This window comes from Amblyraja radiata, chromosome 22 (genome assembly GCF_010909765.2).
Source record: "Amblyraja radiata isolate CabotCenter1 chromosome 22, sAmbRad1.1.pri, whole genome shotgun sequence".
NCBI lineage: Eukaryota > Metazoa > Chordata > Chondrichthyes > Rajiformes > Rajidae > Amblyraja > Amblyraja radiata.
Genome location: NC_045977.1, coordinates 19,709,230 through 19,723,073, shown reverse-complemented (window position 1 = coordinate 19,723,073; position 13,844 = coordinate 19,709,230). Strand labels below are relative to the sequence as shown.

The 13,844-nt window shown below is 39.3% G+C and overlaps 1 protein-coding gene across 7 annotated transcripts in view; it reads left to right on the top strand.

Annotated features, from left to right (window-relative positions):
• sun1 (Sad1 and UNC84 domain containing 1) overlaps positions 1-13,844 on the top strand; it is a 73,081-nt gene that overhangs the window by 40,431 nt on the left and 18,806 nt on the right. For 6 of the 7 annotated variants that reach the window (XM_033040541.1, XM_033040539.1, XM_033040540.1 and 3 more), the window contains 9 exons: positions 3,745-3,873; positions 4,423-4,506; positions 4,632-4,748; positions 4,930-5,028; positions 5,400-5,493; positions 5,620-5,678; positions 7,517-7,665; positions 7,751-8,011; positions 11,014-11,100. In XM_033040541.1, coding sequence (XP_032896432.1) covers positions 3,745-3,873; positions 4,423-4,506; positions 4,632-4,748; positions 4,930-5,028; positions 5,400-5,493; positions 5,620-5,678; positions 7,517-7,665; positions 7,751-8,011; positions 11,014-11,100 — 1,079 coding nt within the window. The remainder of the gene's footprint in view (positions 1-3,744; positions 3,874-4,422; positions 4,507-4,631; positions 4,749-4,929; positions 5,029-5,399; positions 5,494-5,619; positions 5,679-7,516; positions 7,666-7,750; positions 8,012-11,013; positions 11,101-13,844) is intronic. The other variant, XM_033040537.1, reaches the window with a different exon arrangement.

Below are 13,844 nucleotides of genomic sequence, written 5' to 3'. Positions count from 1 at the left end.
AAAACAATCGTAAAAGAACTAGAAATGAATTGCGGAAATTTCTGCATGAGTTATGAAGTGTAGGATCAGAGAGTGGGTCTATCTGGATTGTTCTCTATGACTCAATGAATTAAACGGAGGCCTCCTGTGCTGTATCAGCTTGCTTGAGTGAAAATTCTTGATATGCAACTTGTTGACAATGGGGGGGGACATTGTTTGAAAAGTCAAATGCTAAGTAGGGAATTGGTAATTTTTCATGAAGTACAAATTTGTTTTTAACATATGTACATATCAGGTGGCATTTTGAGAAGTGTGTCTGTTGAGGAGGAGAAACTGTAAGAAATTATTCTGTGTGCGTATGCCTTTTATGACAATGCCAAAGGCAATTCCGAGGCTATTCCTTGATCTATATAATTTTTGCAGGTTGAAGTAAGGAAGAAACTAAATCTCATTCTTAATTTTCAACTTGTGCTAAACTGTGATTTCGTTTATCAGCATTTAACAGATAATTTGAGAATTTATTTATGAATAATTATTGATTTGAAAGTATGATTTTTAATTTGAAATATCATAGAAACATAGAAATTAGGTGCAGGAATAGGCCATTCGGCCCTTCGAGCCTGCACCGCCATTCAATATGATCATGGCTGATCATCCAACTCAGTATCCCGTACCTGCCTTCTCTCCATACCCTCTGATCCCCTTAGCCACAAGGGCCACATCTAACTCCCTCTTAAATATAGCCAATGAACTGGCCTCGACTACCCTCTGTGGCAGAGAGTTCCAGAGATTCACCACTCTCTGTGTGAAAAAAGTTCTTCTCATCTCGGTTTTAAAGGATTTCCCCCTTATCCTTAAGCTATGACCCCTTGTCCTGGACTTCCCCAACATCGGGAGCAATCTTCCTGCATCTAGCCTGTCCAACCCCTTAAGAATTTTATAAGTTTCTATAAGATCCCCTCTCGATCTCCTAAATTCTAGAGAGTATAAACCAAGTCTATCCAGTCTTTCTTCATAAGACAGTCCTGACATCCCAGGAATCAGTCTGGTGAACCTTCTCTGCACTCCCTCTATGGCAATAATGTCCTTCCTCAGATTTGGAGACCAAAACTGTACGCAATACTCCAGGTGTGGTCTCACCAAAACCCTTTACAACTGCAGTAGAACCTCCCTGCTCCTATACTCAAATCCTTTTGCTATGAAAGCTAACATACCATTCGCTTTCTTCACTGCCTGCTGCACCTGCATGCCTACTTTCAATGACTGGTGTACCATGACACCCAGGTCTCGCTGCATCTCCCCTTTTCCTAATCGGCCACCATTTAGATAATAGTCTGCTTTCCTGTTTTTGCCACCAAAATGGATAACCTCACATTTATCCACATTATACTGCATCTGCCAAACATTTGCCCACTCACCCAGCCTATCCAAGTCACCTTGCAGTCTCCTAGCATCCTCCTCACAGCTAACACTGCCCCCCAGCTTAGTGTCATCCGCAAACTTGGAGATATTGCCTTCAATTCCCTCATCCAGATCATTAATATATATTGTAAATAGCTGGGGTCCCAGCACTGAGCCTTGCGGTACCCCACTAGTCACTGCCTGCCATTGTGAAAAGGACCCGTTTATTCCTACTCTTTGCTTCCTGTTTGCCAGCCAGCTCTCTATCCACATCAATACTGAACCCCCAATGCCGTGTGCTTTAAGTTTGTATACTAATCTCTTATGTGGGACCTTGTCGAAAGCCTTCTGGAAGTCCAGATACACCACATCCTCTGGTTCTCCCCTATCCACGCTACTAGTTACATCCTCGAAAAATTCTATAAGATTCGTCAGACATGATTTACCTTTTGTAAATCCATGCTGACTTTGTCCAATGATTTCACCACTTTCCAAATGTGCTGCTATCCCATCTTTAATAACTGACTCTAGCAGCTTCCCCACTACCGATGTTAGACTAACTGGTCTGTAATTCCCCGTTTTCACTCTCTCTCCCTTCTTAAAAAGTGGGGTTACGTTTGCTACCCGCCAATCCTCAGGAACTACTCCAGAATCTAAAGAGTTTTGAAAGATTATTACTAATGCATCCACTATTTCTGGAGCTACTTCCTTAAGTACTCTGGGATGCAGCCTATCTGGCCCTGGGGATTTATCGGCCTTTAATCCATTCAATTTACCCAACACCACTTCCCGGCTAACCTGGATTTCACTCAATTCCTCCAACTCCTTTGACCCGCGGTCCCCTGCTATTTCCGGCAGATTATTTATGTCTTCCTTAGTGAAGACGGAACCAAAGTAGTTATTCAATTGGTCCGCCATATCCTTGTTCCCCATGATCAACTCACCTGTTTCTGACTGCAAGGGACCTACATTTGTTTTAACTCATCTCTTTCTTTTCACATATCTATAAAAACTTTTGCAGTCAGTTTTTATGTTCCCTGCCAGTTTTCTTTCATAATCTATTTTTCCTTTCCTAATTAAGCCCTTTGTCCTCCTCTGCTGGTCTCTGAATTTCTCCCAGTCCTCCGGTATGCTGCTTTTTCTGGCTAATTTGTACGCATCATCCTTCGCTTTGATACTATCCCTGATTTCCCTTGTTATCCACGGATGTACTACCTTCCCTGATTTATTCTTTTGCCAAACTGGGATGAACAATTTTTGTAGTTCATCCATGCAGTCTTTAAATGTCTTCCATTGCATATCCACCGTCAACCCTTTTAGAATTAATTGCCAGTCAATCTTGGCCAATTCACGTCTCATACCCTCAAAGTTACCTTTCTTTAAGTTCAGAACCATTGTTTCTGAATTAACAATGTCACTCTCCATCCTAATGAAGAACTCAACCATATTATGGTCACTCTTGCCCAAGGGGGCACGTACAACAAGACTGCTAACTAACCCTTCCTCATTACTCAATACCCAGTCTAAAATAGCCTGCTCTCTCGTTGGTTCCTCTACATGTTGATTTAGATAACTATCCCGCATACATTCCAAGAAATCCTCTTCCTCAGCACCCCTGCCAATTTGATTCACCCAATCTATATGTAGATTGAAGTCACCCATTATAACGGTTTTGCCTTTGTCGCACGCATTTCTAATTTCCTGTTTGATACCATCTCCAACTTCACTACTACTGTTAGGTGGCCTGTACACAACACCCACCAGCGTTTTCTGCCCCTTAGTGTTTCGCAGCTCTACCCATACCGATTCCACATCCTCCAAACTAATGTCCTTCCTTTCCATTGCGTTAATCTCCTCTCTAATCAGATACAAAAATATCCAAATTTTAATTAATTTAGGAATCTTGACTAGCTGAATAATTTAGTCAGCAAAAGTTACTGACTGTTAAATGCAGTACAGATTGTAATTCTTTTGGCTTGATATTTCAGAGGAATTTTCTAGACTTTTTTTATTGAACTGCAAATTGATTATTACTTTTAGGGCAGAAATTGAAGTATACCATGAAGATTTGTGTACATGAGATGTTATAATTGACCACGGATTGCAACATACAATTTGTGAAATGAAAACGTTACATGACTGACTAATTTATTTAATTGTAGTGGGTTTTCATGCATGAATTTATTTTCACTTCAATTTAACATTAAAGGATTTAATCAGCAAAATACTTGTAAATACTCCAAAATACTTGCACTTTACATACATGAACAGTTCTACCGCAGAAAGCACATCCAACCTCGAGTGTTATGAAGGCCAAAATGCTATTGGAATCTTAAAAATTGGTTGCATTCATTTTTTTTTTAGGAGGAGTGATGTTGTTCACAAGTCACGCACATCGACTGGCAAAGTATGCTGTATCTACTACTGCCGCTTGGCTTTTACAACTTTATCAAACAATATTGTTGAAGACTGGTTTTAGCTCCCGAAGTACATGTAGGTGAAACGCACGCTTGCATGGGCATAAATTTGTTGCCATCTAAATGAGCCAATTGCTGCTCTATTCATTATGCTTGCCACATTATTATTCTAAGGGTTTAGTTCGCGATGTTTCAAGTGCTTCTCCAAAAATCTAGAACTTCAAGTCATTGTGTTGGAGTCACAGTCATACAGCGTGGAAATAGGCCTTTCGGCTCAACTTGCCCATGCCGACGAATCTGAGCAAAATGGATTATATTCTTGAATCCATCATTTTTGACCCGTGCTGTCCTTTCACTTTTTGTTTATTTGATTTAGATTATATGTTTACACTGTTTGGAGAGGACCCAGCTTGTGGTTGTAAATTGGTACACTAAATTTAAGTAGCAATACCATACCTTTTTACTGATTTATTTAGGTAAATACTTAATAGCGCGGTCATTTGCATGCATGAGCGTTGTGTTGGCTACATGCAAATAGGTTAATTTCATCTCCCATCAATTTGTGAGCAAGTTTTTTCTCGACCTCTTGGAGAAAGCCAGCTAAGGATCGGTTTCTGTGTTGCAGCCCATTCAAGTTACTGTGGACGAATGAATGTAAAAGAATTGATTACTGGGGATGGACACTTGCATATAAATGGGGAGTCCTTGTGTAAGTATTTTAGTTTGCTACCTGATGTTGCTGCTTCATTCCACAACTGCTTGTGGGGCAAATACACTTGACCACCAATTCCCTTTGTTCACTTGACTAATGGATTATACTGCCACAATCAACAGGTGATGACTGTAAGGGGATGCAACACGATACATATAAATCCACTGACATGGAGTCCACAAAGTACATGAAGCATACACAAGTCACACGGACGATCTGGCTGGTCTTTTCTTATGCAGGTTGTTTTCTTTTTTAATTCTACTTTGTCCTCTTTTTGAAAACGGCAAAAGTTATTATTGCATGTTTGGAAGATTTGGTGCTTCAACCTTTTGTGCAGTATATTTAATAAATATTTATCCCAACAAGAAATTATCTGAATTTGCTCAGTTGATGTATTGCAGATTTGTTTTATATTTGTAGGCTCATTGTTGCTGCAAATGATCCAGGCTGTTGGTGCTGTTGCCTGGTTTGTATCCAGGAAGGTCTTGTCTATTCTGTGGTTGGCCATTGTATCTCCAGGTTATTTAATTTTTATTTTTCATTTTTGTTCTGCATTTGTTCCACCCATTTGATTTTGTGCATGCTTGGTACTCCTAGAGCTGGTTTTTGTAGTGCATGCTTTCAGGTATTATTACGGTGTTGCAAATTTTGATTTCACCCAAGTCTTTGGCATATTGTGATGGCTTCAGTAGTGCAATGACATTAGTCTGCTTTAGTTTTCTTTACCATTCTTCCACTTTGGATCCATACATTTGTTCCTATTTTCTCCGATTTATAGCTGGGTGCTACGTACAGCATGTTTGTTGCAGCATTTGCACTTGTACCAAGCTGCTTTTCAGGGTGAGCACCTGATTACTTAGCTCTACATTTATTCTTTTGTTTGTTTTTAGGAAAGGCTGCTTCTGGAGCATTTTGGTGGCTTGGGACTGGATGGTACCAGCTGATTACTTTAATGTCCCTTCTTGATGTATTCTTGCTCACCAGGTATGTTTTGCTGATGTATATCAAATGCTTCACTGTTCACATTGGAAGGAGAGTACTAAATGTATTAGACATTTTAAAAAACGACTAGATTTAATTTAGTTTGGAAATTATTGTCTTTGCATTCAGGTGTCTTCCCAGATTACTTAGATGGTTGTTCTTATTGATTCCATTTCTTCTTCTATTTGGTAAGTAATCACAAACCTTGATTGCACTGTAGTTCTATTAGGACTGTGAACTGAAAGAAGGTACCTAACACACTTAATTAAGAGTACAATAAAGAAACCGTATTACTGTGTGCAGAATTAACAACCTGATAAAGGAGGGTTGCACATCGAGGCTAATTGAATGTGAAATGACACTACAACTCATCTTGTAGTTTAAGATGGCTATTGCATATGCCCAGAGAAGCCACATTCCCAACCTTTAATCGGACACAATTTACGAGAGCTTACTTGAAATCCCCCCCAAAATTGTATCACCTAGGCTGGATGAGGTGGCCAATCTCAATCTCAGCGGGACTTTTGTGCCATTTTACGGGTCAAATTTGTCCCCTCTGGCCTGACCTCTGGAATTCAGGCCCGGCGTGAGCCAGCAGATCCATTCCCATAGCCAATTTCCGTGGCCGACTTTGCGGGATGGTATCTTGGTTCCTCGGCGGCCTAGGTGGACTGTTCCAGTACTGTTGGACTACTCACGGAGCCCTTGACCTCTGTTGTTCCGGCAAAACGGATAATCCAGAAAAGCTCTGGAACCAAGGGTGCCAGAAAACCGGTGGTGGACCTGTATATACCATTGCAGATACCAAGGTATCTATGAGCATCAATGAATATACTGTCAAATTTATTTTCAATGCGACTTTTGTAAATCTCTCCCACGTATATTGGCAGTAATGTGCTTCTTCCATATGGCCAAACCTACCAAAATGGTCTTGAGTACCTAAGACAAACTGCTTCCTGCGCATATAAAACAGACTGGCTCCCATTATTTATTCATTCAAATAACATGAATGAATTGCTGTGAAATGTTTATTATAAAGAACAATTCAATTTGGGAAAGTGACAAAGACCAGTTACAAAATTCACTATTTAACTTTATGATAAAGGAATATAAACTGATCTGTAATTGAACCAAGTAGACACAAAATTCTGTTTCAATAGTTGGAATTTTGTTGGTCAGACATGAATTTCAACAATAAATCTCTGCCCTATTTTTCTTTTTGTTATCAAATCCAAAAACCGGTGTTTAAATGGTTTGAATCCAAAGCATTACCAGTTGTTAATACCAATACCAGTTGGTATCCAAATGGTACATTTGTCAGTGTTCTAGATTATGCCCCTCACTTTTGTTTAGAACATGTTTAAGAAAGAACTGCAGATGCTGGAAAAATGGAAGGTAGACAAAAATGCTGGAGAAACTCAGCGGGTGAGGCAACATCTATGGAGCAAAGGAGTAGGTGAAGAAGGGTCTTGACCTGAAATGTCACCTATTCCTTCGCTCCATAGATGCTGCCTCACCCACTGAGTTTCTCCAGCATTTTTGTCTACCTTTTGTTTAAACCATGATCGTATCAGGCTCTTTGGTCATTGAGTTTCCTCCATATCGTAATGATAATTTTAATTTTATGCTGCCTTTAAGTATTCGACTTTTGAATCGACACACTTAATTGATAGAACAGTGTCATCTAGTGGGTTACATTAAAAATGGTTTTGAGACTAATTGGTAAATCAATGTTGAAAGGCAGTAAAAACCCTCATTAAAAGTATTTACTGTATTTTTTATGTAACTAGTGAAGTCATTGTTTAAAATAGTGGACTTAATGTGTTAGAATTTGCCCTGATTAATTTCATTATTGATGAAGGCACCAGCAGAAAATGGGTCTGAAAAAGCACAAAAGCTTGTCGTTTAGCCTACTTTGTAGTGCTAATTATAACAACACAACACTACAGTTCCCTTATTTCTACCTGTAGCAAATTATTGTTCACCGTCTTTAGTACAATATTGTAATACCTTTTTATTTTTTCAGTTGGCCTGCGGTACTATGGACTGGCAGGCTTGTGGTCATTGTTGCCAATCTTCAATGGAACGGCGTTACAAACAGCACTGCTTTCAAAAGAAATTGTACCAAATGTTCAAACAAATGAGGAGATTCCAAGTTCTCCACCGATTACCCTGGTAATGATTCCAGCATAAATAGTTTGTGTAGCATTGCTCAGGACCTGAAGTGCTTTTTTTACCACTGTGTGGCTATTTGTTTCAGAATACTGGACACTCTTTTGATTGGAGTCGTGTGGCAGAGTTGGAAAAGCAGGTTGCCGTTCTGAATGGCAAGTGTGATCAGACCACCCACACTGCAGACGTTCATTACAGTCAGCTTATTGGTTTGTTAGAGAAGCTACAGGAGCAGGTCAGAGAGATGAGCGATAAAGAGAGAATCTCCATCCTCATCAGAAACTTGATCAGCCAGCATTCAAATGTGCTGCGAGAAGAGATAAAGTTGGAAACAAGTGATCATTCCCAGGTAAGTTACCAGAGTGAACCAGATCATCGCACAAACCAACCTTCCTTCCATTGACGCCATCTACACCTTGGCATGGCCACCAGCATAATCAAGGACGAGTCGCACCCCGGCCGCTCCCTCTTCTCCCCTCTCCCATCAGGCAAGAGGTATAGAAGTATGAAAACTCATACCTCCAGATTCTGATGAAGGGTCTTAACCCGAAATGACACCTATTCCTTTTCTCCAGAGATGCTGCCTGACATGCTGAGTTAGTCAAGCATTTTGTGTCTACCTCCAGGTTCAGGGACAGTTTCTTCCCAGTTATCAGAACCATCCTACAAACAACTGAAGCAGTCCTGAGCTATCTACCTCAATGGAGACCCTCGGACTATCTTTGATTGGACTTTACCTTGTTCTAAACGTTACCCATGTTATTCCCTTTTTGTGTATTTATACATTGTAGATTGTAATCTTGTATGGTTTTCCACTGACTGGTTAGCATGTAACAAAACCATTTCACTGTACCTTGGTACCCATGAAAATAAAGTAAACTAAGGTAAACTGAAAGATAAGAGGAAGCAACGGCTGAGGTGAGCTTCAGTGGTATATTGTAGTTTGCTCACCTTTGCAACAGAGTTACCAGCAATCTCAACTGTGTATCTGAGGACCATCTCTGATAGCAGTTTCCAGCTGCAGCCAGATGTGGTTTGTAAAGATTGAATTGAGCCTAACATTGCAGTTATTTTTAGGTATAAATTTCCTCTAAGTTGCTTTATGTTACATCAGATTGCACCTGGACTTGATCCTGGAAAAATTAATTTGTTGTGCAGCTGTGCTCTTTTATTTACATATGTGTTTTTGAATATCCATACTAATAATGTTCATTGTTGGTACAAGGTGAATCCAAGTGCAGTGTTCTGACTTTTGCTTAACTCTTTAGAGGCCACTTCTACTTTAAGGCATTAGTTTCTTGGCTCTTTCGGAAGGATTTGTTAGTAAAAGGCAGTTGTGCAGATAAGGTAAACAGATTTTCCGTTAATTATTTAAAATTATATAATATGCAAGTCCACCACTGATTTTTCCGGCAGTGATCCAGCACTCACTTTAATGTATCAAAAACACCCAGTCGGAGCCAGCAGATCCATTCCCATAGCCAACTTCTGCAACCGAATTAGTGGGCCGGCATCTCAGCTCACCAAGGCTGTGACCTCTTATTGGTCCAAGGATACCAGAAAATCAGTGGTGGACCTGTATTATATTTGAGTATATAAAATTATGAGAGGCATAGATAGGTTAGACAGTCAGAATTTTTTTCCAAGGATAAAAAATCAAATACTTGAGGGCATAGCGTTAAGGTGAGGTGGACCAAGTTTAAAGGAGATGTGCTGGGCAACTTATTTTATACAGAGGGTGGCGGGTGCCTGGAACGTGTTGCTAGGGTTGGTGGTTGAGACAGATATGACAATGGCATTTAAGAGGCTTTTGGATAGGCGTGTGGATAAGCAGGTTATGGATATGGATTATGCTCAAGTGGATGAAAGATGGTCTTGGCATCATGTTCAGCACAGACATTGTGGACCGAAGGGCCTGTTCTTATGCTGTACTCTTCTGTATTCTATTTTTTACAGAGTTATATCAATTGTTCCTTTGTGGAACTGGGTGAAATTTAAGTTGGTAGTGGAAATTAGTGGTGACATTTTGAAAATTCTTGAACATTAGCACCTAAACTTTCTTGAATTCCATTGCAATATCTCTTGGGTGGTCATTGGTGTTCTTCCTGTACTGTGCAAATAATATGCATTCCGTTGCCTGGATGCTTTGGACTTTATACGGAGAATAAAGCTGCCTTTGCATTGAAACGAGTGTCCAGTCAGTTAGTAGCTCTTTGAACAACTGTGCCAGTGAGGATGATCTCTTTAGATAAGTATATAAGCATTTGGAAATAAGCACCGGATGCAACAGTGGATTTCTTCAATTCTCCAGAATTGGAGGAACATTAATATTCCATTAGAAACCTGACAATTGGGAAGTGGCTTCACTGATTTCTATCAGTTTCGGTGTCAAGGATTCATGTCCCAGCTTTGATGTATCGAAATACTCAAAACATGTTTTGCATGTGTAAATAAATAGAACTTGGCCAGTTGGCAATTCGATTAGTCTTAGCATCAGAAAAGTATTGGCTATTGAGTAAAATCTTTGATATTTTTTTGCCTTCATTATTTTGGTTTGTTTATTATCGTCACGTGTACCATGGTACAGTGAAAAGTTTTATTTTGCATGCTGCCACTCAAATCTGTTAATACTATACATAAATCCCAAGCTAAACTCAAATACAATAGGTCGAATGAAGGGAAAGCTGCAGGGTGCTGAATTGGTAATATCTATGTCTCAATTGTAGGCTGACCGTTTTCAAAACAAATGATGCAAGTGACCAATCATAAGACAGGCTTGGAGTAGAGCCTCTTGGATTTATTTGATGTCTATCTTTTAAATTATTAATGTGATCATATTGCCTCTGTAACTATGATAACATGGTTTGTAATTATATTTAAGCAGAACAGTTTAGTTATTACTTAGTTTAGTTTAGAGATACAGCATGGAAACTGGCTCTTCGTTCCACCGACTCTGTGTCGACTAGCGATCCCCGTACGCTAGCACTGTCCTGCAAACTAGGGACAATTTACAATTTTTACCAAAGCCAATTAACCTACAAACATTTATGTCCTTGGAGTGTGGGAGGAAACCGTAGCACCCGGAGAAAACCCACACTGTCATGGGGAGAACATACTAACTTAGTACAGACAGCACCCGTAGTCGGGAACGAACCCGTGTCTCTGGCGCTATAAGGCAGCAATTCTACTGCTGTGCCATGGTGCAGCCCGCAACTTCTATAGATCTCTTAGAAATCCGTTTCCATTAAAATCCCAGAGTTTATGATGGCTAAACCTTCCATTCTGAGAATACTTTTAATGTGATTATTTGTTTGTTTGGCTGAGTTAACCACTGTTTTCCTTCCTTACCAGAACCAGTTTTTGGCTTTGCATCAGAAGCATGAGTTACGAATTGCTGAACTGGAGTTGATGTTTCAGAGCTTGTCTAACAGATCAGAGGTACTGTGATTTTGTAGTTATACCTGCTAGTTCATAATGTGACTGGGAAATTGTGGAATCTTTGCACACTTCCTGTTGCACAGTCCCCAGTGGGTGATTAGATTAGGCTTAATTCTGAAACATGGAGCGCAATCCGTTTGGCAAAGCAGATTGTAGAGATGCGCACACAAGGACTACCTGGAAAGATTCAGTTGGCATGTTGCAATGCTCTGGCACAAAAGAAAAAGAAAAACCAGATAACTCTTCCTGCAGACCACACGCAGTCTAATTATGTGTATAATTTGATAATTGGCATTTGAGTGATTTGGACATTTTACTGTAAATATATTTAAACAGAACAGTTCAGTTATTAATTGAACTGAGTTGATTGTAGAATGAAAGTACAAACTGATAAAAATTGTTTTGTACAAATGCTAAGTTTATCTGGAAGACGTGCACAAACTCATGCTAGTAACTGCTTTAAGCTTCACTGTGGGGTCAGTACAGGATTTTGGGCACAAGGGAGCTTGTAAGAAAGATGATTTGTACCCTGGAGACACAACTACAGAGCCTCAGCGCAGAGGGAGAACAAGGAGGGAAGAGACAAAGACTTTAAGACTTTTGCCTTCCATCACAGTGAGGAGGTGCCTGGTGAACTCACTGTGGTGGATGTTAAATTTGTGTTTATTGTGTGTTTTTGTTATTTTTATTGTATGTATGACTGCAAGGCAACGAAATTTTGTTCAGACCGTAAGGTCTGAATGACAATAAAGGATACTTTGACTTTGACTTTGAGATGCTGGAATCATGAATATAAAAAAAACTACTGGAGGTTTTGGGTCAAACCCTTAAGTCGCCTATCCATTTCCCTCCACAGATGTTGCCTGACCCGCTGAGTTCCTCCAGCAGTTTTTTTTTTCATGCTCCCAGCATTGATAGTTGCATCAGCAATGGATGTTGTCACTTGCAAAGTAATAAAGTTCCTTAATTAAGAAAACGCACATTTTTTTTTATTATACTTCGGTCCTGGAAAGTCTATTGAATGGTCACAACAACCTCTTACCCTACCCCACCTGCCATTCCACCCCATCCCCAGGCCCCCTAAAATCTGGTTACACCCATGACCTACCATCTTCTGTCTCGCCCCATCTCATTTGTATGTCTCTTTATCTTTCCTTACACATTTAGTCTGGATGCAGTTGATTATCACTTTACCTCCACAGATGCTGTTTGACTTACAGGGTTCTTGAAGCATTTCAAAATTTGCACCATATTCCAGCATCCTGCACTCTCTTGCTTCAGTCTATTGAAAATCTGTTTACAATGATCTTCAGAATTGGTCCTCATCAGGAAATTAGGAGCAACAGATTTACGATGACTGCATATTTTATTGGGAACTTTGTAGACCTTTAAAGTGAGCTTTATTTCTGCTATTTATAATTCGGAAATGAAGTGCTTACTCCATTGGATGCAGGTTGGAGAAAAGACTTCATCCCTTCAAAACACTTCAGCAGAGGTTTGGATTTTGAGGAAATGCAGTGAATATTAAGCAAAGAAATTTCAGTTCTCAAAAGATCAGCAGGAATTATTTTAAATGAACCTGTTGCTTCGAATGTGCAGTTTATAATGGTAATTCTAGCTTCACTGTACCTTAATTGGTACACGTCACAATAAACGGACCTTTGAACCTTTAATCTAAACGGTGCATTATTTTCAAAAACAGAATAGCAGATGTGGTTAAATGTACATTTGATGTATGAATCGCTCTATATTTGTATGAAATTAGTGGCCAGAAAGAATTTTATAAATCATCAGTAAAATTACTGGTAATGCTTTTTGCATTGAAAAGCGTAATCTTATTTTTCAAAATACACACTGACCAGTTCACGATCCATTGTCAAATTCGGTCTCTTCAATTCTGGGAACATTTTGTGACATTAGCTGCAATTGTTTTCATGGTGTCAAGAAAGCAATGTAGTTATCAAATTTGACAAGTTTTACTTGTTATCCAGTCAGCAGTGTGACATCTGATCACTAGTGCTGGATTTCCTTAACATTAGTTGTTGGAAATATATTTTACTAATTTTAAGGTACATTAGTATAGTTTTTTTGTGTATTATTGAACATTTCAGAATCTAAATCTGAATAAATAGCATAAACACCTTTTTTAAGTGATCTTTGAATTTATGGGTTTTTTTAAATTCTCCAGAGGCTCCATTTTTACATAACCCAATGTATCTCGTAACATCCTATTTACACACTAATTGTCGACTATCAGTGCGAGTGAAGCATCGTCAACCTGGCGTTTCATTTATGCATGGATTAGCTTGTGAATCTGGCCCACCATCTGCTGTGATTGTAATTTAAATAACTGCCATTAGATTTTGATGGATAATTAAGAGAAAGGCCATTATTTAGGATAGTGCGGTGGGTTAGTGTTGAGGCCTTGGTTTGTAGTCATTATTCTCTGCACAACAAAACCCCGATTAGCTAATGTCAAAACCTCTCACTTAAGCCTGTCAAAATGCAGCAGGAATCGGCAGTTGTACTTATGTAATTTGACAGGCAGGGGAGTGAGCTGGAAAGTAAAACATATGGCACAGCTATATAAAATGATTGAAAAGTTTGGAAATTGCAGTTTCCAAGCATATCCGTAGAAATCTTATTAAGGAGCCTGTTCCAACTGTTAGAAATTAGTGTGTGCGTGGAGTTCAAGAAAAGGGATTTTTGAAATGTCTTTCTTCGTATATTATTTTTGTGGAGCA